General features: G+C 50.9%; 8 protein-coding genes across 8 annotated transcripts; 4 read left to right on the forward strand and 4 right to left on the reverse strand.

Moving 5' to 3' along the window:
- Positions 1–272: 272 nt before the first annotated feature.
- Positions 273–1,926, reverse strand: LTR84_001281 (uncharacterized protein; the record flags this gene model as incomplete). Its single annotated transcript, XM_064844906.1, has 2 exons — positions 273–1,766; positions 1,819–1,926. 2 exons carry the CDS (start codon positions 1,924–1,926, stop codon positions 273–275), a joined length of 1,602 nt encoding a protein of 533 aa, XP_064707164.1.
- Positions 1,927–2,655: 729 nt separating this feature from the next.
- LTR84_001282 (uncharacterized protein) lies at positions 2,656–3,608 on the forward strand (the record flags this gene model as incomplete). The annotated part of the gene is made up of 2 exons (XM_064844907.1): positions 2,656–2,750; positions 2,819–3,608. 2 exons carry the CDS (start codon positions 2,656–2,658, stop codon positions 3,606–3,608), a joined length of 885 nt encoding a protein of 294 aa, XP_064707165.1.
- Positions 3,609–3,615: 7 nt separating this feature from the next.
- On the reverse strand, positions 3,616–5,169 carry LTR84_001283 (uncharacterized protein; the record flags this gene model as incomplete). Its single annotated transcript, XM_064844908.1, has 1 exon — positions 3,616–5,169. The coding sequence occupies one exon, from the start codon at positions 5,167–5,169 to the stop codon at positions 3,616–3,618; it is 1,554 nt and encodes a 517-aa protein (XP_064707166.1).
- Positions 5,170–5,908: 739 nt separating this feature from the next.
- Positions 5,909–7,335, reverse strand: LTR84_001284 (uncharacterized protein; the record flags this gene model as incomplete). Its single annotated transcript, XM_064844909.1, has 3 exons — positions 5,909–6,616; positions 6,664–7,180; positions 7,232–7,335. The coding sequence occupies 3 exons, from the start codon at positions 7,333–7,335 to the stop codon at positions 5,909–5,911; spliced, it is 1,329 nt and encodes a 442-aa protein (XP_064707167.1).
- Positions 7,336–8,278: 943 nt separating this feature from the next.
- On the forward strand, positions 8,279–9,925 carry LTR84_001285 (uncharacterized protein; the record flags this gene model as incomplete). Its single annotated transcript, XM_064844910.1, has 1 exon — positions 8,279–9,925. One exon carries the CDS (start codon positions 8,279–8,281, stop codon positions 9,923–9,925), a length of 1,647 nt encoding a protein of 548 aa, XP_064707168.1.
- Positions 9,926–12,869: 2,944 nt separating this feature from the next.
- Positions 12,870–16,327, forward strand: LTR84_001286 (uncharacterized protein; the record flags this gene model as incomplete). The annotated part of the gene is made up of 3 exons (XM_064844911.1): positions 12,870–12,974; positions 13,038–14,435; positions 14,489–16,327. 3 exons carry the CDS (start codon positions 12,870–12,872, stop codon positions 16,325–16,327), a joined length of 3,342 nt encoding a protein of 1,113 aa, XP_064707169.1.
- A 1,780-nt stretch (positions 16,328–18,107) lies between these two features.
- On the forward strand, positions 18,108–21,107 carry LTR84_001287 (uncharacterized protein; the record flags this gene model as incomplete). Its single annotated transcript, XM_064844912.1, has 1 exon — positions 18,108–21,107. One exon carries the CDS (start codon positions 18,108–18,110, stop codon positions 21,105–21,107), a length of 3,000 nt encoding a protein of 999 aa, XP_064707170.1.
- Positions 21,108–21,514: 407 nt separating this feature from the next.
- Positions 21,515–23,680, reverse strand: LTR84_001288 (uncharacterized protein; the record flags this gene model as incomplete). Its single annotated transcript, XM_064844913.1, has 12 exons — positions 21,515–21,721; positions 21,840–21,920; positions 21,977–22,048; positions 22,105–22,132; positions 22,202–22,316; positions 22,367–22,452; positions 22,499–22,556; positions 22,601–22,860; positions 22,908–23,027; positions 23,076–23,284; positions 23,349–23,468; positions 23,534–23,680. The coding sequence occupies 12 exons, from the start codon at positions 23,678–23,680 to the stop codon at positions 21,515–21,517; spliced, it is 1,503 nt and encodes a 500-aa protein (XP_064707171.1).
- Positions 23,681–24,293: the final 613 nt, after the last annotated feature.

Consider the following 24,293-nt stretch of genomic DNA (forward strand, 5'->3'; position numbering starts at 1 on the left):
TATATATTTCTCTCTCTCTCTCCAAATACAACGAGGTGCCTTCGCCCTCCTGAGGGATATTCCAAAATGGGACGTGAAGAAAGGTCGGCGAGGGGCCGGTGAAGCCGGTACCGTGCATGCATGCATGCATGGTCTATCTATCCCTCGAACGCGCCACGAGTGCAGATAAGCATCAAGCACGCACAACAGATCCCATGTCCCATGCACAGCAATCCTCATCCTCAATCGTCCAACCCAGTCGGAAAGGGTTAGAGAAATCCACCGGGATCAAATCAAAGTCTGATCTTCCAACCGGAGAGATGCAACGCGACCGCGACGCCCGTGACGGCCGCGGCGTAAGCGACGAGCACGGCCATGGCCGCGACATCAGGCATGTCGAGGGTGTTGAGGGTGAGGTTGACGAGGCCGGTCAAGAGGTTCGCGACCAGGAAGACGGCCAGGCCGTTGCTGTTGAAGACGCGCAGCAGGAAGCTCGTGGCGTGTTGGACTCGTGCGGCGTCTTGCGGGAGATATGTGAAGGAGGGCCCCGTGGACTCGACGAGCCCGAAGAGTAGGAGTTGCGCGTTGTTGAACGCCACAATCCACAGCGTGTAGGGCAGGTTGGCGAGGCGTCGGGAGACGTTGAGATTGAGGCCGTACACGGTGGTGGTTAGGAGGAAGAGGAGGCTGGCGATGAGGGATTGGATGAGCAGGTTTTTGAGGACGGTGGTGCGCTCGTGGTTTGTGGCGGTCGTGGCGGGGCCGTTGATATTGATCTTGGTGTTGGTGTTGTTTTGAGGCTTCGTGGTTGTGGTTGGTGAGTCTTGATATTGCATGACGAAGACACCAGTGCCTCTCCCTGCGAGGAAGATCGAAAGGTAGCCAATGAAGGAGAAAACGCCCTCACGGTTTTTAGACAGGAGGTCTGGTCCGCGTGGTGAGACAAGGATGTATGCAAGTAGGTCGGTGTTGTTGAGGACCAGCTCGTATGTCACGGCCAGTAGAAGAGCCAAGATCTCATACCGCCTCACGAGCTTTCGCGTAATGGTGTCTGAGAGTTCGACGAACGGAGGCAGAAAACCCAGTGTGAAGAAGAAGTTCCAGTGCACGCCATACTCGGTCACGTGCTCGGCGTAATCCAGGCCCTTGACGCTCCAGAGTCGGATGAAGCCTAGGACGAGCGAAGGAAGTGAATGCCGGAGTGCTTGGATGAAGCGGGTTGAGAAGGTGCTTCTGGCAGAACCAGATTGCTGCTCAGACTTGATGAGGCCACGAGCTGATACAACACCTGCTGAGAAGACGAAAGAACCGACTCCGATGTCCATCAATGAGGTGCCCCATGTCTCTACTTTGGCAAATCGACGTGGGAAGACGGGGAAGTCGACTGCTAGAATGGCGAGACAGGTCACCACTAGCATGGATCCGCGGTAGTGGGTCACGAACGGCCTCACCGGGAGTCTGGCGGGTTTAGATGATGCATCATTATTGGCATCGTTGGGTGCAGAAGACGACGAGGTGTTGGACGATTTGGTCGCTTTCTTCTGCTGCTTTGATTTCGAAGCCGAGGATTGGGTCTGTTGATCATTGGTCGGACTGTTAAGAACAAGTAGTAGAACCGCTGGAGTGATGAGAAAGATGTTCAAGAACAACGGTACTGATGAATATAGTGTGATGGCGAAGAGAATGGCAGAGACATTGAGCAGAAAATCGGCGACGGCTGCCACCGGGGTGTATGGTGTAAAAAATGATTGTCTCTTCTGCAGGATCGTCCAAAGGAGTATCGCCGACTGGAGCAGAACGTCAGAGCCGGATGAATTTGGTTTAGTCTGTAGAACTCACAGCAGCAACAAGTGTGACCAGATTGATATCTGTCAACGAACTTCCCGAGAGATTGGAGACGAAAGCTTCCTTACGAGCCTTGTAGCTCGTGGCTTTGGGGGTACTCATTGTGGACCGGACGTTCAATTTACATGATGGCTCTCAGGATAGCCATATCATGATCAATTCATCTCTTGAAACGCGTTTGTCGTCAGATTCGATAATATCTTCCTTTCTCACCATGCCCGCATTGCGAACAGGAGACGTTGCGACAAAAATCGACGTGTGGAGAAGGCGTCCGTTTAGTATAGTTTATCCGAAATTGGGGCAGTTTTTCCGGCACAAACCGCCATGGTTTTGCCTTTAAAAAGCGCCACTCCCTCATTCTTCTTTTCCTTCGCACTACTCTCATGTGCGACAAATTCTTGTCAATGTAATGCATTAAGTAGCACGATCAATACTGAAACGAGTTCGATGTCCAGAGGCGCAAATCAAACAGGAAACCCTTTTCCGCGCCCACGTGGTTAGACCGTGACCCATACGAGGCAAAATTCCTGGAGCCTCGTGTTTAGAGTTCCCAATTAAGCGAATATGAAATATTCTAGTGACTGGGCATACGTCAAGACTCGCAGCGCATGATCGAAGCATTGCATACAAAATTTCGGAAATCTAAAAATGCTTGACTCGAGTCAGGCGTGTCTAGGTGTCGTTCTCAACGGTCAAAGGAAGTAGGTTTTGTTTATTATTAAATGTTGATTAATGCTTCTTGTCTTGCTCCAATACACGACATCGTTCATCTTTTTGTTTTTTGAATCGCTGTTCCTTGAAGATAAAGTCCTCTTTGCACTAAGACGCATCATGGCGGATGATTGTAGCCGGATCACATATGGCTATGTTGACCCCAATTTTCCTCGACCTGACACCGACGACTCGGCCTGTATAATCATTTATGGGTGAGTATTGAACGCCGCAGGGTTTGTCTGGGCGCCGTGGACGTTGGGCTGACTTGATCGCTCCATAGATATGTCCCATCTCTGGCTGTCGGGTTACTGGGTGTCATCCTGTTCGTCGTGGCGCTTGGGATTCATCTCTTCTACCTCCTCCGTTATCGAACATGGTATTTCAGCACCGTCGTCGTGGGACTCGTAATGGAGATCATTGGGTACTTGTTCAGAATCCTCGCCTCCAAGAAGAACCCATACGCCGTTTCGTATTTTGTCGCCCAGTACTTCTGCATCGTCGTCGCGCCGGTGTTCTTCTCCGCCGCAATCTACACCATCATCTCGGTCATGATCAATATCGTTGGTCGCAAGTACGCGCCTCTCTCTCCGAAAGTGCTCTTGTGGATCTTCATCATTTGTGATGTTGTCGCCACGGCCATCCAGATCACGGGTGCTGCGCTTGTAGGAACAGCCTATTCTGATCAGAAGGATCCAACCACGGCGAACAATATCCTACTCGCTGGGTTGGCTTTCCAGGTGTTCTCGTTTGCAGTATTCATTCTTTGCTTCGTCTTGTTCACCTTTAAAGCAAGAAGGGTGCTTGGCAGGGATCTGAAAGTGTTCTCCACTGCAATCTTAGTCGCCTCCTTAGCGGTATACTTGAGAACAATATTTCGTCTTGCCGAAACTGCTGAGGGCTTATTGGAATATCTGTCGACTCATGAGGTCTTCTTCGGCTGCTTAGAGTTCTTGCCAATCGTGGTAGCCGTGTATGTGTTGATTTACTGGCACCCTGGGCGATGGCTAGGAAAAGGGCGGCCTTGTGCTATCAGTCAGGATGAGTCCACAGTGGATCACGAACCTAAGTAGTCGATACTCAATTTTCAAATGATCGCAGCAAGAGTGGAGTTTGAGGATACAGCGTTTCTTGGGCCTTTTTCAAAATTACCAAATATTGAGCACCCACTGCCCAACGACAGCTCATGATTTCAAGGACGTTTTTCAGAGAGTGATATGACTCCGCAACCTCGCGAGAACCAGTCTCGTGCACAATCCATGCATAGGTTGCGGCTGCCATGTAGAGACAGTCGCCGACGAGAGGGCTAATGGAACTTGGATTCTGAGTCATGCTTCGTCTCAACAATTGACTGAATGAGAATACATCGTCGGCGGCGTTTCGCATACCGGCGATAGCAATGCCTTGCATTTCTGTTTCTTCAACAGTGTGATCGCCTCGGTTCGATTCGGTACAAGCAAAAGGATCTGATAGATGAATAAGGCTACTGTAGCACAACGCTATCGAGGTTCCGAATTGCTCTGGAGATCGCTGGACATCGGCCGGGACCAGGTTTGCTAATGCTTGGATGGTACGGTGTAGTTGAATGGCTTCGGTAAAACGTGCTGGTGCTTCAAGTAGATTGTCGTTCAATAGGCGAATTAGGCGACCCAGAAGGTGCGTCGCCTGACAAGTGCGCGCAAAAGCACCAGCTCGAACATTCGTAGGGGATGACACATATAGTGGTTCGCTGGTGGTCATCTCTCCTGCATCCCACATAGCGTCATCGGCTGGTAACATATCCTTTCTCGCTGGGTCATCTGTTGCCAATGGATGACCCTGGCTACCAAGGTTGACATATCTGTCAAGAAGCATAACTGCCCACCATGTGCGTCTGACCTCCTCCACTTCAGCCCACGCGGCTGCTTTCTTCTTGTGGATTTGAGGGGCGTTTTGACGATCATTGAGACCTAAAGCATGTCCCAGTCTCGCAGAATGGCCTGTTGTCAAATATGCTGCTGGATAGATTGCATGCCCAATTTCATAAGCACTAATCAAGATATTGGCTTGCAATGTCTGATTTGATATGATACCGGCAGATTCCACCATTGCGAAATATCGCTTGGTGAGAGCATACAAGGGAGATCGGACACTTTGTGAGTCGCCTGAAGGGATTTGAATGATGAGCTTCATGGCGAGCAATAGCAAGGACAATTCCAGAGATAATTCAAGGCTTGGATTTGACAAGTTTAGTTCCATTCGCTTCTTAGACACAACGGGTAGCCAAGTGTGGATATTTGCGAAATATCGATCCACCACATCTTGAATATCCAGTATCGACGTCCCTAAGGTATTGGCAACTTCAGTCGGAACCGGAATAACTGGCTTTATGATTTTTGTGCTACTTTCCTGGAAGACCTCGGCGTCTAGGAAGAACATGGGTGGGAAAGTTGAACCATCTTGGGAGAGTGTCAAGTCGGTGGTCGATGTTGGACTTTTGCTCGTGCTGACAGAACGGATAGGGTCGTGCCACCCTAGATCAGACCTCCTTCCTTCTATTCGAGCCTCGAGGTCTGTGATTTTTTGCTTCAACGCCCCAAAGTCATCGGCATTTGGCTGGTGGCTGATCTCAGAGTAATCACATGATCGCGCCATCCGCACACATAGTGAGCAGCTCGGGAGGGCCTTATCACATTTTCGCTTCTGTCTGAATGATGATGTCTGTAGTTAGAACAAATATCTGGGTTATCCGTGCCAACAATCAAATCTATTGGGCCCGTTGGGGAGGTATTGCTTCTGAAGAGCAGTGAGGTCAAGATATCATGGTTCGCGACAATCTGAGTATCGAACTGGTGTATCCCAAGTGCTTCAACCACAGCAGAGGCTTCACCTGACAGGATAACAAGATAAATCAATCATGAAAGAGAAATAGACTTACTTGCGACAAGCTAAACAAGCCTGCGGTGCTCTATGCTCAATAGAATCGACTTCCATACCTGCAGAAGCATATTCCATTTAACTGGGCGCTAGTAAAGGTGCCTGAGTGTGTATCGGTGAAATGTGGGTGGCGGCAGATGTCAGTCAAAGGCGGAGCACCTCTTATATACTTGGACCCTGACCACCAATATCTGGGCACTTAGTCAGAGGTCAAAAGTGCGAGTGCTGGGTGAGTACCAAGTGGGTTGTCGACTTGTAAGCGAATATTTTTCTGGCTTAATGCAAGTTCATGTCAGAGCCAAGAACGGCTGGGAAGGGCTCACGCCAGCAACAATCTGGCATTTAAGGTGACAAGGCTTCAGATCATCGCTCGCAGAATTTTAAACGTTTTACAATTCCATAGAGTACATTATCTATAAAGGCTAATAGCTCAGACTGCCTGAATTCTCCACCCCATTTACGTCGTATATTTCTTCTGGAGCGCTTTAGCTATCGTGGTCAACTGGATATTGCTGGTTCCCTCATAGATGGCACCGATCTTGCTGTCACGGAACATCTTCTCAGCGATACCTTCTCGGACAAAGCCCATACCACCCATCCATTCAACGGCCAACCCGCTGACCTTCCCAGCGACCTGAGAAGCGTATAACTTGGCCATCGCAGCATCTGTTACAAAGTCTTCACCTGCTTCCTTCTTTCGTGCCGCGTTGTAAACCAGAGCGCGAGCCGCACAGATCTCCACGTATGCTTGTGCAAGTTGATGCTGCATGCCCTGGAACTCTCCCACGAGCTTACCGAATTGCTTTCGATCGTTCCAGACATACTTGGCCGCGTTCTCCCACGCACCAAGTGCTAGTCCGGTCATTTGAGCGCCAATACCAATGCGGCCTTCATTGAGAAGTCCAATGGCATATTTGTAGCCTTCACCTTCTTTGCCGAGTAGGTTTTCCTTTGGGATTTCGACATCATCAAAGTTGATAACGCATGTGCTGGAAGCCTTGATGCCGAGTTTCTTCTCCTTCTTTGCTATGCTGAAACCCTTGGTGTCCTTGGTGACGACGAAAGCAGTGATGCCCTTGTAGCCGGCTTCGGGGTTGAGGTTCGCAAATACCAGGAAAAATTCTGCTTCCATAGAGTTGGTGATCCACATTTTAGAGCCATTGATCTAAGGCGAGTCAGTGATTGTTTCTCCACAGATAACGATATGCATACCTTGTAGCCGCTTTCTGTCTTTTCAGCCTTGGTCTTGAGTGCAAACGCATCTGAACCAGAGACCGGTTCAGACAGACAGAAGGATCCGACGGTGTTGGTGGCGAGCTTGGGTAACCACTCTTTCTTGAAGGACTCGCTACCATATTTCAGGATGGCGGTCACGACCAAAGTATTGTGAACATCGCACATGACCGAGACCGAAGGGTCCACACGAGCGAGCTCCTCGATTCCGACAATTGCAGAAGTGAAGTTCATCCCGGCACCTCCATATTCTTCAGGAATTTCAAATGCCATCAGACCTTGCTCGAACATTCGTTCGACAATTTCGGGGTCCATCTTTTCTGCCTCATCCATTTCTCGAACTTTAGGAGCGACTTCTTCGTTTGCCCATTTTGATACGGATTCTGCGAGCATAACCTCGGTCTCCGAGAAGTGTGTAATGGGTGTTGGGGTTAGAGAGGCAAGGTCTACATCGTCGTTGTAGTGTCGTCTGGAAGTCGAGAAGAGGGCTTGTTGCCTGCGGGTAGATGAGTATGACTGCTTCTCTCAAGACGAGCAATGAACACACCGTATATGAGTCCTTCTGGGCGTGAATCTAGCTGTAGAGTTGAAGGTGGAAAGGGGTCTGGTGGTCTTAGCGAGGGGTCGCAGTGACCTGCATATCGATGCCATTGTGGGGAGTGTTGTGAGGCGGTTGGACAGAAGGGTTGTCGATGGGGTGGAATAAGAAATCGATTGTCCAGCAGTGCAGGAGGGAGCAGTGAGTTAAATCGGGGGCACAATGCTGAAAATGTACGAAGGGTATGTGTTTTTAGATTTGAAGAACTCTGGCATTGATTGATCAACAGCAGTCTCAGCCTCGGTAACGGTTAAGCACGGGAGGTTCCCCAGACATTGCGGCCCTTGCTCGGAGACGCCCAAAATTCAACCAAGTAGCCCGAACGCCTGCACCTATTATTGTTGTTTTCCAGGCGGGCCCGGGCCCGGTCTTTTCCCCCATACGGATACGGTGACCTTATTGATAGCGAATTGACCCCGACTTCCGACGAGCTTCTTCTCGTCATCGATCCTTGCTTACCCGTACGAGTCAGTGGGTATCTTCGGCTTGAGATTGATCGCTCCGATTAATGGTATCAGTACCCAAGATGCACATGTCCTTAAAAAGGTTCGACTTCTGCACCAAGGCCCGGCCAGGGTCCAGACTCTCATCCCCCCTACATTGAAGATCAGCTTGAATCTCTGATTCTGTGGCTGATGCCTGAATTGTGGCGTATTGCGCCACAGACTGTGACGTCGCCGACCACTTGGCGTCAAAGGTCAAGTTGCTTGTGCTGCTTGCTTCCCAACTGCCCACTTCTTCAACGGCATTGAGTGGTGCCCAGGCGTCGCTATCCCCTCCATCTGGCGTTTAATGTAGCCAACAACCAACGGGTTTGAATGATATAATAAGGATCTCTCTCCTCTGCGGCCACCTGGTCATGAGCTCACTTGTCTTTTGCTGCGCTTTGTTCCCTCTTCTCTTCCCTTCAAGTTGCACTTAGAACATTGCCCTTTGCAGTCAAATCCCTCTGAGTCTTACACTTCCCACCCCCATTTCCTTGCATCATCGCCGGTCATGTCTGCAGGCCACTCTGAGCCTCAGGTGCTCTTCAGTGTGAACAATATAACCGCCTACGCTGTTCAGAATGGCGAGGAACATCTGGTCACCACCAGTGGCCCCCAAACAATGTCTCTGCTGATGGTCCCTACTGCATCACCCTTTGCCGACTTATCATCCACCGATCCATCCAGTTCAGCGCCTGAAGAAGACTTCTACCTCCATCTTCATCTTCCCCCAGAGCTTGATCTGTCCTTGCCTGCAAGCACCCAGGTCTATCACAAACCACCTAGCAGCTATCTGATTCCCCGATGGGATTTGGGTCCTGATGCAGGCGCTTTCATTCGCATCCAATTCCCTTCTGTTGGCCACGGGCCCGGGAAAGTGACCCAAGAAGAGGTTGATACTTTCGAAACCATTCTTGCACAATGTACAGCATTTCTCGAGCGTGCCAGTGCCCCTCCGAAAGGCTATAAGCAATACGATCCTCAAGAGTATCAACCTGGTGAGGGATACATTGGTTCATCCAAACCAGGCAAGGAACAACAAGCCCTGGTCCAGCAAAACCACGGACAGATTGTTCTCATTGATGAAGAAAACGGAAGCGTGATTGGTGAACTCACAGACAGTTACAACGTTGTCGAATCCAATGCTATCAAGCCCGGTTCAAAGAGTAAGTCTGATGCCATTGCCCCATATATGTATGGTCAGAAACTGATATGTTTCCCAGCGCCCGTTCAGATTCAACTCCCCGAGGAAGGATCCGGCAACCAAATACGAGTCGACAACGTATCAGAGCATTATCTGGAAATGGCCAAACATCCAGCATATGCCAAATCCACAATTGTGCAGTCTTCGGCAACAGCCTCTCGATTGCTAGTGACAGGATCGACCTACATTGCAAAGGCCATGACTTCGGGAGCGGATTCTTTTCAGAAAAAGACACAGCCGAATCCCAAACCAATGACATTTTCACCAGCCACCCACGATCGAATTCGACAAATACATTCCTTCACACAGGGAGCCGTCGGGATCAGTGCTAAGACTGTGGGTCAGTTGGGAAAGTACGCCCAAAACTTTGGAGCGTCGCTTGCGCGCAAAGGAGAGCGGAGCAAAAAGGAGCCTGGCAAGGATTATAAGCCCGGAGTGCTCAATAAATCCATGATCGCGTTCTCGACGATTGCGGATGGCATTGACCACGCTGGACGACAACTACTGGCATCAAGTTCGGCAGCTGCAACCAATGTGGTTGGACACAAGTACGGGGCCGAAGCCGGAAATGTCGCATCAGGATTGGCGGGTGGTGTCAAAAATGTCGGCTTGGTGTACATCGATGCCATGGGGGTGTCGAGACGAGCGGTGATCAAATCAGTGGCCAAGGGCATGGTGGTGGGTCGCATGCCAAATGGACAACAGCTGATAGTGGGAGGAGGTGATGGCGGGGTAGTGCCAGCGGAAGCACGTCCAGCATTGGGAGAGAAACGAAATGACAGCTATTCTTCCGATTTATATGGAGGTGCTTCCCAACCGGGCGTCAATCGACCAGGGTATGGAGTCGAAGGCTATGGAAATGCGGCTACTTTACCACCCGCGTATTCTTCAGGAGCAATTGGCGAGCCGCTAGGATCGACGTTACAGGGACAGAATGTGCGGGAGAAGCGATGAGAAGATTTCCGCCCAAGATCTTAAGACTGTTCTTATGTACGGCTTACGACGGGACGGGGGCACGGATATGAATGGATCATGAGTTTATGACGACGAGGATCACGCAGCCTTCTGGAAATATAGTGCAGTGCAGTGTAGCGCCGTGCAGTGCAAGCGGAGAGGATGCAGGCGTCGCACACACGGGTGTTGTACTCAACATGAAACTGTCAGGGAGTTTTTGATAGATGGGCCATGCATACTTGATAGTGCTGAATCATCACCAGGCAAAGGCAAGCGCAATCTCACTGAACAAGGCTCCCGCCGTAGCGGATTAAAAAAAGGCTGCTGCCACCATCACCAGTGCTGGAATCATTGAGTAGTGGATCATTAATTCGTGTGCAAGCCCGCAGGCGTGTCTGCATGACATTCGCTGGCTTGGTGTGGCTGAAACTCAAAAATATGATTGTGCCTTGCGACTCGAGTAGAGTCCGTCAAGGAGTGACATCTTGAGGTCTACCCGAGGATGCACCTATCTACGGAATTTTACTGTCAGTACTAACTGATCATACTATATAGTGGATGAATGAGGACGGGAGGAAGTGAATCTTGGGTAGCTCGTATCTGGATCACATGGTCGTGTTAGGAGTTCGATAGTCGTTGCCCAGGTACGAGAAACCCAGTGGACATGGCGGTGCGCCGTCGAGTACTCGTATCACATGAATAGAACTTGAGATGTCTACTCGTACCTGTGCGAATGTGAACCTAGGTTGCTGCCTAGGCACGATTTAAAGTTCCGATTGCTGTCGATCGTGTTCGGGTGACGGCTAAAGTCTCGTCAAGGGAAATAGACCTTCAAATTGGAACCAAGAGAAGAAGAGTACGGTCACTCCGTGCCAATGCCCAGGAACTTTGGAAGTTTGGTGGTTCAATTGTAGTTTGGAGTTTGTTAAAGGGAGTGTGGCACGGAGTTCTTTTTAAAGTGGCAGGTGGCATGTCTCCGCTTTGAATGAGTGGCCGTCAGTCGCGTTTCAAGGTGGGAAATTTCGCTAACGAAGGGAGACGCCAAACAGGTGTGTGTGCCACCTCGCGTCTCTTTCTTGTGTGAAGAGCCTATTCGGAAGCAGAGGCGAGTGATTGATGCTATAATTGGTGTACGAGTAGGAGAGTGAGCCTGTCTCTCATGTCACAGAGTAAGACTCATGGTTGTTTCCTTGTGCATTATGTTGTTGACGAGAGTTTGCTGGCGGGACGCGTTCCATGGACAAAGCGCGCAGAAAAACCCCTCTTCCCCTGTGGAGAGCTTTGGATAGCGTGAACTTGAATGGCACGTCGAGACTGGGTCGGCGGGTCATACGGTCAACCAGTGGAATGGCATTTGACAGCACATGGACCATATCAAGAACTGGGACTTGAACACGTTACGAGGAGACCGTGACCCGACCGACTCCATAGTCCTGTACCCAGGATGTCACTGAACAGCAGCATAAGAGGGGGGGGACCTTGGAAGGAACATGTGAAGGAATACTCGGTACGGATACATTCAACCATCGCATCGGTAAAAAACGATGGAATGAACCTGTTCGTCAAAGTCAAATTGTTCCAAGCTGAACCCCGGCAGAAATGAAATAACAATGGCCGGTTGACGCTGGTCGCGATCTATCCACACTAGGTGGCTTCCACTAGTAGCGAGATAGCCAGCTGTAGTTCATTTGAGAACCCTGGCTAGCGTCGACCACACTTGGCTCGCCGACGAGTCTAAAGTTGATAATCCCCAGTGCAAGACACGGCGGGTAAGGATTAGAGTAGGACGACGTGGTAGTCGAGTGGACTTTGGGAGGGTTTTAGGCATCGTCTTTAACTAACTAGGCTATACTCGTATGCCTGTTGAGCCTGTTACTGCCCTGCCCTGGCATGACTTCTTGCACAGCCGCTGCCTACAGTTCTTGGTCGAGAAATTGAAATTCTTTCTGCTTGCCGTGGGTGCTCCATGCTCACCGCCAAAGAGACACCAGCAACAACGACTTTGGTTCTCCGTCGACAGACTCCCACTAAATTCCAGCCTGTCTTGGGGGCTATCGAGGTAGTCGTACTAGTGAATTGCTACTGTCCGTACTGCTACGACGACTGCCTGCGACCAAGTTGGCATCTCAATCAACACCATCCCACCGCCGCACCTCACGCCTCACACCTCCATCTGATACCTGATCTCCACGTCGATCTCCTTCTCACCTCACCACCTCCCACCTTCCCACCTACCACTACACCGACCTTCTCGCCGGCTCTGGCTACGACCTCTCACCCTCTCCTGCGTCCTCTACCTTTGTCGACTCGCCCTTTCCCGTCTCAGCCTTCCCGCCATGACCGCGATCCTCCTATCCTCCTATCTTCACCTGACTTCGATCCGTGTTTGTTGATGATTGGTCCTCAACCTTTCACACTCTTTCACGGCCTCATCTAGAGGGAAAATATCTCCTTTTCCATAAAACACACTCGTCGCAGGTTCGACGTCGCTGTGCGTCTTTTTGTCTGCGCGACTTTGTTTGCTGTGAGCAATTATCCCAACAACAATAATCTCTCCCTCAACATCAGCCTTCGCGCGACCGTCGCTTTTCCCTCGACTTCACCGCACTTTCCGACACCACATCATATCCTAGGCAGCAAATTCTATCGCGTATCGCGTCCTCTGTTTACATTTGTTGACTTGATTAACACTGCCTCGGAGGCTGCATACTCAACCTGAGCACTTTTGTTTGTTACAACTCACCTTGTTCCGCCAGATGATAACAAGAGCCTTGCCAACGGTTATCTAGAATTCGACGCAAAGTGTTCTCAACACCTGTCCATCCTCTTCTACACGTACCATCACCATAATCCTGTTGCCAACTATTCGATCACACCACGTTCAACCTGGGTTTGGGGAAGGTGCGTGACTGTCGAGGTGGAAGCAGTCATGTCTGCAGAAGCAATGCAATCTTCTCGTCAACACCGACAGGTTCCCACCACCGCCGCCTATGGTACGCATCATGACCAAGGTGAACTAGACGCAGATGGCTATTACTCTCTCGAGAACGTGAGTTCCTCAAGCGCAAACGCAGTCAAACCTATAGCCCTGCAAGCTACTAACGTGACACAGTACTATGCCACTCAAGATCCCAGCAATCCCTCAAGATACACATCCCATGCCGACTCGGTTCCTATAACTTCTTCCTCTTTTGCCGGTCAAACAACTACTCTTCCCTACCATACACGCAACCAATCTACGACATATGATCAGTACGACGGTGCTCCAATTCCGCCGCCACGGACGTCTTCGCAACAGCCAGCTTCTTCCCGTGCACCTGTAGCACCATCCACTGCCCCCTTGGATGCCAGAGTTGCAGCTTCGAGACAAGCCAGACAAAATGTTCAAGATTCACCTTCTGGTCGAGTTCAGAATAATGTGACAGACTACAGAGATGATTCGAGAGATCGATCACGGGACGACACAGCCACGGCTGCTGCACCTGCTGCACGTAGCCGTAGAAAGGGTCCTTCCAGTCCCGACGGTCCTCACCGTGCCACAAGCACACGAGAACGAGGTCAACACACTTCTCCAGGCCACAGTAGATCTGAAGCCGCCATACATTCACCAGGCGCTGCACCTGGTCCTCTGGTCCGTGAATACAGCGAGGTTATCAATCGAGTCGTTGTCTCGGACCCTCAAGTCGACGCCGAACGAATGCAGGAACGAGTAGCAGAAGCACAACCTGCCCCCATTGCCACCGAAGATCCCTCTATCGATGACCTTTTACCTGCTCCGGGCCCGGCTCGACGACAAGACTATTCCAAATCGCGAAGAAAGGATGTCCAATTTGGTGACTACATGCTAGGCCAGACTTTGGGCGAAGGCGAATTTGGCAAGGTGAAGCTCGGCTGGAAGAAAGATGGAAGTTCTCAAGTCGCAATTAAACTTATCCGAAGAGAATCCGTCGCCACAAACCCCTCACGCCTACCGAAAATCTATCGTGAAATATCCATTTTGCGAGATCTAGCGCATCCGAATATTGTTCGATTGCATGAGATGGTCGAAACGGAGCGACACATTGGCATTATTTTGGAGTATGCATCGGGTGGTGAACTCTTTGACTACATCCTGAATCATCGATATCTGAAAGATCCAGCTGCCCGAAGACTATTTGCTCAATTGGTCTCCGGAGTTGGTTACCTTCACAAGAAAGGTATCGTCCACCGAGATTTGAAGCTCGAAAATCTGCTTCTGGACCAGAATCGAAATATCATCATCACGGATTTTGGATTCGCCAACAACTTTGACCCCAAAGATGAGTTGACAGATGAGATCGAGTACAACCTCGGCAATAAGGAATTCGTGAGAAAGTTCAAACTTGATCGGTTGGATGCACGTGGCATGAGGAGAGGTGATCTGATGCAGACCAGCTGTGGAAGCCCTTGCTATGCTGCTCCGGAATTGGTCGTGAGTGACTCGCTCTATACCGGTAAGAAAGTCGATGTGTGGAGCTGCGGTGTCATTCTGGTAAGTCGAAATAAGCTATTCCAGGTTTCAGTGCTTTGCTAATCATTCTTCAGTATGCTATGCTCGCGGGTTACCTACCCTTTGACGACGATCCTGCCAATCCAGAGGGAGACAACATCAACCTTCTTTACAAATACATCACCACCACCCCACTGACATTCCCCGAATATGTCACACCTCATGCACGCGATCTCCTTCGCCGTATCCTGGTTCCGGACCCACGCAAACGTGCTGATCTATTCGAGGTTGCCCGGCACAGTTGGCTGAGCGAATATCATCATGTAGTGTCCCATATCACCAGCAGCACCACTAACGTTGCAGACATTGCCAACACCACAGTACCTGCCGAAGATGAGTCGCCGGCGCTCAATCGCAGTGCTTCTGTTCGTGAAGGCCCCTCGAGAGTTGCTGCTGCATCTCCTGGTACCCTCACTCGTGCTCATGAAGGACTTGTTCAGGATCCCGAAGACACCTCTTCGAGCTCACGACGAGAACGAGTCACTCGGCATACCCTGCAACCAGAATATGTTGCTCCTCAAACTCATACCGCTCGGGGTAAGGCACCAGCTACTGGAAGTCCATCAGCGGGTCGATCTCGGACGGAAGATCTCACTCACGTAACTGGCGCTGCTCAACCTTCTCCATTGTCCAAGCCTTTGCCGCAAGATCCGCCCAAGGATTCTCCTCGACAGAAGCCACAGAACATGCAACCTCCGACCCGTCCAGCTCGTGATATTCCACGATCGGTATCTGATTCCACCAGTGCTTTTGGAAATGCAACTGCAGGTGCACAAAGTGGTCAATATGTCACGAGACCTAGCACTCAAGGTTCAATGACTTCTGCCAGTGGACCCAACAACACAAGATCTGACCTTCGACTGCCTTCTCGTGGTTCATATGGCCAACCAGTGGCACCGACTGTGGCTACTACCAACGCACAAGGGCGGGTTACACAGCCGTCCAAACCGGCACGTGGTGGATACAACATCTCAGGTCCACTTCCTTCACCCGGTGCACAGAATTCGATTGGTCAACCGATGACCACCCCCATGCCACCACCTACAACCCAGCAGCCTCCCAAAACACACCACCGTCGATCGAGCACATTGAGTGGGCTCGGAGAACGATTATTTGGTAGGTCCAACTCGGTAGCCAAGAAAGATTCGGATCGACAGAAGAACGGACGAAAATATCCACCCACGAGTATGAAGGAATATGCTCCTGAACCAGCCACCTCTCGGTTGTCAACGGAATCCAAGCGATCATTCTCATTCGGGCTTGGGAAGAGGAAGAGTACAGATTTGGAAGGAATGGGACAGACAGAAAAGCCGGTACGACGATTTTCACTTATTCCTAATTCTATGTCATTCAAAGGTCTGATGGGAGGTTCAAAGGAGGATACGTCCCGAATTCCCAGTCCTCAAAGTTCCAATCGCCCGGGTACAGGAGAGGAACACGACAGCCAGCAGATTGCGAGGAATGATGGATCATATGAGCCATCAAGATCTAACAAGTACAACAATTTCTCCCGCCCTCCTCAAACACATTACCAGCCACAGCGACCTGTAGCATCAGCACCGACGAATGATGTTTACGGAGGGACAGGTGTTTATCAACCACAAACCCAAGGTCGCGGACCACATCATCGACAGCACAGCGAACCTATGGCACAGATGATGGGGAGACAGCAGGACACAACTGAGCCAGCAGGTCGACCGTCGATGCAACAAGGACGACAAGCACGAGTACTTGTTAAGAATAATCGAAAATTTGCAGAAGCGTATGATCATGAGCAAGGACCTACTCACCATGCTGGTCGATCAGGTGCAGTGAAGAGAGTTCAAGATTTTTTCCGGCGTCGTCGTGCTCCCACTGACGGAGACTATCGGTGACGTGAGTGAGTGAAAGATCCGACCATGATGAAAGCATTGGAGAGTAGTCGAGCAAATGGGATTTGATCGGGGTTGGAAGGGTTGGAACACGGCATCATTTTTCTTCTTGTAATGAGTAATTGTTTTTGGGACAGGCATCATTGATCACATGTACCTGTGCCGAGAAAGGGCATTTTCCTTTGTTATCGAATGGGTCACCTTTATAGGTTGAGCGAGCAGATCTTCCTCCCCCCTCTCCTTGGACTGAAAATCAATTCAATGGGGATCAAAAAGGTTATATGCCTGCGTCGTTGTCGGAGTTATAGCAAAGTCCTTTTTGTGTCTCTCAAATCCAAGGCTGGCGTCTTTGTTACTTGGAGGCTCTCAGGGAGGTAGGATGGATAAGAGCTGCGCAGTGGACTCGGGAAGCTTTTGAGCCTGAGGAGAGCTGAGGCTTGAAGTCGGCATGCGATACCCATACATATTGAATTATTACTTATTGTATGAGATGAGCTGAGCTGAGCTGAGCTGGGAGAAGAATCCAAATCAAACATTTGATACGTGTGAATATCTCTAGTCTTGAACCTGACTCGTGCTTCTGATGTAAATCTGTACTTCATCATTGACAGGACGGTCGAGCTGCTAAAAGACGTATTTATCTTTCGGAGCTGAGTCGGGACTGATCCGGAGAAAAGCCGCTTCGATATGCAGCCACTCAATCACTTCTCACCGTATTCAAGCTTACGATAGACAGGGAACACCGGAGTATTGCTCGGGATATTCTTTTGGAACATCCCCAGCATTCACCCCTTCTCACGTCTTTTCTCCACACTGCATATCTCGTCATTGAGCATGATGCCATTTCAAGCTCCAGCACCAAGCTTTTGCGGGGCGTTGAGCTTCGTAAACAGTCATTGACATGAGCAGGCTTTCCTCATGCGTATTGTGCCATCTGTGGTGTTATATCGCCGTGCTGTAGGTTGTGTTGCGAATCATTCTAACCGCAGATATATTTATTAAAAACATCGCTCTTGACCTGGCCTCAAGGTCCAGGACTATCACCCTCCTCCCCTCCCCTGTCAGGCACAAGCAAGCTTTCCCCGCAAATGTAACCACCATTCTACATGGGAAAAGACATCCTTGTTGGAGTCGACAGCAACACCAACCACCACCACAGCTCAGTACTGGTTCCTCGACAAAAGCCCGTTCGTCTAAAAACAGGGTTTTGGATCGACACTGCCTCCGGACTCCCTCGGTTACTATCACTATCGCATCATCTGCCCTGTCATCTGTCTAGGTTAGTTAGGTTACATGCAAACCCAGAGCAGAGTTCCAAGGCAAGCTTTCCTCTAGATTCACCATGCACAATGACGATACCAAAAGTCGCAATGGTGTGGGGAATCTTCACAGAACAGCCGTGATTTGTGGCTGTCTGTTGCTCTTCGCCTGCACTGGATATCTTCTCCACCTGAACTTGGACTGGGGTCGTGATGCTTCATGGTATGTAAATATACCATCCTTGCCTTTTGCTTGTCGACTATTTTGTGGTTCTTGCTTTGATCGACGCTGCTGTCACGGGCTCGCTCGCAGAAACAATGAATCTTGTTGCAGTTGATCATTACTAAGGTTTCAAGAGAGGTTGTTCGTTACACTCAGTTGTACTCTCATGCCCATGATCATTGTACCTTGTCAATGAGCCTGGTGGATTCTCACAATCGTCTATAATAGTCTCGAGTCTTCCTCTCGAATCACGACCACAGAGCAAAAGCACGGTGAGGACTTAACAACTCAATCGTCCAGCATGTTATCATTCAGCTTCCTGCCCAGTTTCCTACTGGGTCCATGCCTCGCACTGGCCCAGTCGGCGACATCAACACCTGCCTCTCAAGCTTCATCAGCAACATCGTTCGCCCCTCAATTCACCGTACCGTCAGAAGCAGACGAAGGTGCCACTCTCCTGCCGAACATAAACGACGAGGATGCTCCTAATGCCCAAGACCGCTGTCCTGGCTACACGGCAAGCGATGTCAAGACCTCAGCCACAGGATTGACGGCACAGCTCTCGCTCGCAGGTCCAGCATGCAATGTCTACGGGACCGATATCGAGAATTTGGTGCTGACGGTAGAGTATCAGACGGACTCCCGACTTCATGTCAATATCCAACCGGCAGAGATCACCCCTCAGAATGAGAGTTGGTACATCCTGTCGACGGACTACGTGCCTGCGGGATCTCAAGAGGATGGGCAGATGACGACCAGTGATCTGACATTTTCGTGGGATCACTCTGAAGAATCTGGATTTGGTTTCAACGTCACACGTAACAGTACCGGTGATGTCCTTTTCTCCACAACGGGCACGAAGCTCGTATATGAGAACCAGTTCATCGAGATTGTCACCCAGCAAGACGAAGGATACAACCTGTATGGTCTCGGTGAAGTCATCCATGGTCTGAGACTAGGCAACAATCTGACCCGCACACTCTACGCCGCCGACGTTGGCGATCCAATCGATGAGAACCTCTACGGCAGCCATCCGTTCTACCTGCAGACTAAATACTTCAAACGCGGCGACGACAATACCATAACACTGGTCACCGACGAAGTAGATTCAGATGAAGTCTCTGGCAACTACACCTCGACCACCCACGGCGTATATTTCCGCAGCGCACACGCAATGGAAGTCCTCCTGCGATCCAACAACGTGACCTGGCGGACCCTCGGCGGCAGCATCGACCTGTATTTCTTCTCGGGCCCGACCCAGCCTCAAGTCACACAGCAGTACCAACAAGTCATCGGCCTCCCCGCCTTGCAGAGCTACTGGGGCTTTGGCTTCCACCAGTGCCGATGGGGCTACCAGAACTGGAGCGTCACGGAAGATGTGGTGGACACGTATCGCAAATTCGGCATCCCGCTGGAGACCATCTGGAACGACATTGACTACATGAATCAGTACCGTGATTTTGAGAATGATCAAGTAAGGTTCGGTTACGACGAGGGCGCCGATTTCCTGAATAGACTGCACGACAACGGCATGCATTACATCCCGATCGTGGACAGTGCGATCTATGCCCCGAACCCGGAGAACGCGAGTGATGCGTATCCGACGTTCGATAACGGGAGGGATTCGAACTCGTTGCTCTTGAATCCCGATGGCTCGATCTACTACGGCGCCGTCTGGCCCGGCTATACCGTGTTTGCGGATTTCCTCGAGAACTCAACACACACATGGTGGAAGAATGAAATCGTGGCGTACTACCAGAAGATCCCCGTCGACGGCATCTGGATCGACATGAGCGAAGTCAGCTCCTTTTGTGTCGGCAGCTGCGGCACGGGGAATTTGACGCTGAACCCTGTCCATCCCCCGTTCAAGCTGCCCGGAGAGCCGGGAAATGTCCTCTACGAATATCCGGAGGGGTTCAACCTGACGAACGCGACCGAAGCTGCAGCTGCATCGTCTTCCTCGCAATCACAGGCCGATGCGTCCTCGACGACAGCATCTTCAAGCGCAGCGGCCACCTCGAGTTCCTCGACCAGCTACCTCCGCACAACACCCACGCCCGGCGTCCGCAACGTCAACCACCCGCCCTACGTGATCAACCACGTCCAAGGCGACCTGGCCGTCCACGCAGTGTCCCCCAACGCCACGCACGTGAACGGGATCCTCGAATACGACATCCACAATCTCTACGGCCATCAAATCCTGCAATCCACCTACGCGGCGCTCGCGGCGGCCATGCCCGACAAACGGCCCTTTGTGATCGGACGCTCGACATTTCCCGGCTCCGGCACCGTCGCAGGCCACTGGGGCGGCGACAACGCATCCAAGTTCTACTACATGTACTTCTCGATCCCGCAGGCCCTGAGCTTCTCGCTGTTTGGCATCCCGCTCGTCGGCGTCGACACCTGCGGCTTCAACGGCCAGTCGTCCGAGGAGCTCTGCAACCGCTGGATGCAGCTGTCTGCGTTCTTCCCGTTCTATCGCAACCACAACACCCTGTCGGCGAATTCCCAAGAGGCCTATGTCTGGGCCAGCGTCATTGACGCCGCCAAGACGGCCATGGACGTCCGCTTCCAGCTGCTGCCGTACCTGTACACGCTGTTCTACAACGCGCACACCAACGGCGAGACGGTGATGCGCGCCCTGGCGTGGGAGTTCCCGCACGACCCGTCTCTCGCGGCCGCGGACCGCCAGTTCTTCCTCGGCCCATCGATCCTCGTCACGCCGGTCCTCACACAGGGCGCCACGAGCGTAGACGGCGTGTTCCCGGGCCTCTTCGAGGGCATGGAAGTGTACTACGACTGGTACAACAAATCGGCAATCGCGGCGCCCGCCACCAAGAACACCACCATCGATGCCCCGCTAGGCCATATCCCTGTGTACATCCGCGGCGGCGCGATCCTCGCCACGCAGGGCATGGCGCTGACGACGCGAGATGCGCGCCAGGGTGCCTGGTCCGTAATCGTCGCGCCGGACGTCGACGGCCAGGCTGTCGGGAACTTGTATCTCGACGACGGCGAGTCGGTGGCTCCCAACGCGACGAAATCCGTCACGTTAACTTCGTTCGGTAGCGGCCTGCTCAGCGTCACCGTTGACGGCGCTTACGACGGCTTGGATCTGCCGTTGGCGAATGTTACATTCTTGGGCGTCCGCGAGAAACCGGCGGATCTGGCCGTCAAGATTAACGGCGTGGTTGTGGGCGAGAGTGTCTTTGATGAAAAGTCTGGCACTTTGTCTGTTACTGGTTTGGAAGGTGCGCTGGGTGGGAAGGTCTGGGGTGGGAGTTGGAATTTGTCGTTATGAGAGAGCTGGGACAGAGGGCGGGACGGCAGGTTGGCCGGCAGACCCAGGGAGCTGATATTATCTTATGTAATTAGTGAGTGCGACTGTTATGGCTCCTGCACATTTGACGCAACGATTCGGGCTTGAAAACCTAAGCATCGTATCCATGATAATGAAGCTAGCATTATATAAATGATAGTCAGGTATTCAATAATCATACTCAAACATCGGGCATCTATACCCGTAGGCTGATAGTGAAAAAATTCGACGCATTATCTATACTGGGAAGTTGCCACAGATATCTTTGCATCGGATGGTCGCCGACATTCTCTTCTTCAGCTACAACAAGGCTCTGCCCCTGAACAACTCCAACTCGCCCAAGGGTTCCTGTGAACTCCTACTACAATTTCCCTCAATGCTAGATTGAACTAGACTTGCTCCACCTGCCTCTGTTCAGTCTTTTCATTGCTCTGCACATCTCTCATTCTCATCTCCGCCGACTCGGTGTCGGCGATCGTCGAAGACCGGTCACTGCTATAATCGTCGCCGTCCTTCATGAAGATTTTGTCGATGTCTTCGAGCGAGATGTTGGACGTCTCCGGGTAGAAGAAATATATGATCGGTGCGAAGGCGAACTGTTAAAGATTGAGGTTTTGTTAGCGAGTTGGTAGGTATTTGAGATTTGTGATTCAACTTCTGCGCAGAGTGTGGAATGGCAACGGTACAGGCAGAAACACTGGCTGGGGCTCTTACCGCAAGAGCCATGAAAATCAGATATGTCTTCCATTCCAAACGGTTCAGACAGACGGGGGTGATCATAACAACGAAAAAGTTCTTCAAAAGATAGTCAGCCTGGGAGAAGTGTTTTTTTCGGTGCATGATTTGCATACCCATAGCCAGTGTGATGACACCGAAATTGCGGTGCCTCGAGAGCGAGCCTCGAGGGGGAGGATTTCTGGTCCCTGGTAAATATGATGTCAGTGCACTTGTACCCGCTGAAGCATCAATGGACACTCACATATACCCACGGTACAACATTGATTGTTCTAGAGCAATAGTGTCAGCTCCTAGTCAAGGAGAGGAAGAAAGGAAGGATGTTGCGTTTGAAAACTCACCCTCCGAATATCAACATGTAAAGGAAGAAAAATGCTACAGCGGCGCTAGATGTATTCTTCTTGCCAACGCTCAACAGAATGGACGCCATCATCATGCAGATTCCAAGACCGATAACTTTGCTCGGGTTAACCAGGATTCGATTGGCGGGGATGGACGATACCTACCACCGTAGAACATTGTCTTTCGTCTTCCCATCCGGTCAAGAGCGAACGCAGGGACAAGACAACCGATGATGAACATGAGTTGGATGCTGAAATTAATCAGCGGCTAGTATAGGAAAATCAGAGTGAACCCACAATCCGGCAACAATCTGCGCTGTGCGTGGTACCATGCCAATGCTTTGGACAAGAAGAGCTGCCAGCGTTAGTCGCTGCAAGCATGGCGAATGGAAGTCTTACTTGGTGAATAGTAGACAACCAAGTTGATTCCAACCATTTGATTCATGAATAGACCGAAATATGCGAGGGCAATCCTCCGTCGAGTCTTCAACTTGTCGCTCTTGAACAGTGCTCGATGACTGCGCACTCCAGATTCAACAGCGACGGCGTGCTTTATGGCTCGAACCTCAGAGACTATGTAAGGATCATCTCGGGGAAGATCGAAAACGGCACAAAGAACTTCGATCCCTTCCTCCTCACGGCCTCTCTTGAACAGCCATCTAGGATATTGATCAGTCGGAGAAAATCAAATTCCGTGGGTACATACCTTGGTGATTCGGGAAGACCAAATAGGAGAATGATAACAGTGATGGCGAAAATCAACTGAACCGCGATGGGTAACCTCCATGCGATGGCTCCACCTGCGTAGGACATGCCGAAATCAAGCCTACCAGTGTCAGCCAATTTGTACTCGTTGCATGGTGACACAACCTACCAGTATGCAAATGAAATCCCAATACCGATGAACAGAACTTCCGTCGAAACAAGACGACCGCGATACTCTTTCCTACAGAGCTCTGATTGATACATTGGCACTGTGGAGCTATCGATGCCCGTTCCAAAGCCAGTGATGACCCGCCCAATGATGAGATGAGGCACTGTGTATGCGGATGTCTGCAGACTCGCGCCCACAAGGACCAGGCCCTACATGAGATAACCTTTGTTAATACTAGTCTCCAAGCCAGCTCTGAGGGAGTTGACAGCATACCATAGCAACCCACATCATCCGACGACGTCCAAGCCAATCTCCAATGAAGAAGTTGACAATGCAGCCTCCCAATGCTCCAAGACAATAGCAGCTAACCAGTATACCGGTCTCAGTATCATTCTGTGGCAATATAAGTATCAGTGACTGGATTCAAACGAGCAACCCGTTTGAAAAAGAATTCGTACTGGGTGATTAAATCGGTTCAGCCAGTCTTCATTTTGGAGAATGCCGGAAAAGACACCCTGATCAAAGCCGAAGAAAAGAAATGCTGCTAGACAGCAAGTCGAGATGGCCATGCGGAGTGGCCGCCCATGTCGATACCAGTTTCTCATGTTGTCAGATCGTAGTGTCGACCGGAATATCAAACTCTAGGAGGGAAATAAGGACAAGCTTTCACAGAAATAATGGAGTCTGTAACAAGATAAGTCTCCGTAGAGGATCTCAGCCATATTAAAGACGATAGAATGGGAGATACAGACACTGATGTCACTATTCACGGCATCCCGTTCGACTGGTAGAATAGGTCTATGTCAACCCCCTGTTCAGCCAAATGCCGGGATACCGTCTGAAGCGAGCATTAGCAGTGTAGGATTCGAGGGGCAGGAGCGATTTCCTTGTGTAGCATCACAAACTCGTTGGAATTGGAGATTCATTCTGCATCTTACAGCCGGCGTGGACTCGACACGTTGCGGCCTGGCTGTCGATCAATGGACATGGTGAGCCTACCAGCATCATCAGCATCACGAGAGTCAAATCAATCTGCCAGGGGCACGGAACTGACGATCAATGAGGAGAAGATGAATACCATATAGACTTTGGCTCGCGGTGTGGTGGCTGTCCTGTTACAGCCTATCGGCCGTCATGGACAATGACGATGCGAACCTTTGAAGTCATTCTTGTGGATGGAGCGACAGGGAGTGACCAGGCTGTGATGCGGGGAAGCCA

This window comes from Exophiala bonariae, assembly GCF_035927105.1.
Source record: "Exophiala bonariae strain CCFEE 5792 chromosome Unknown scaffold_10, whole genome shotgun sequence".
In the NCBI taxonomy this organism is placed as follows: domain Eukaryota; kingdom Fungi; phylum Ascomycota; class Eurotiomycetes; order Chaetothyriales; family Herpotrichiellaceae; genus Exophiala; species Exophiala bonariae.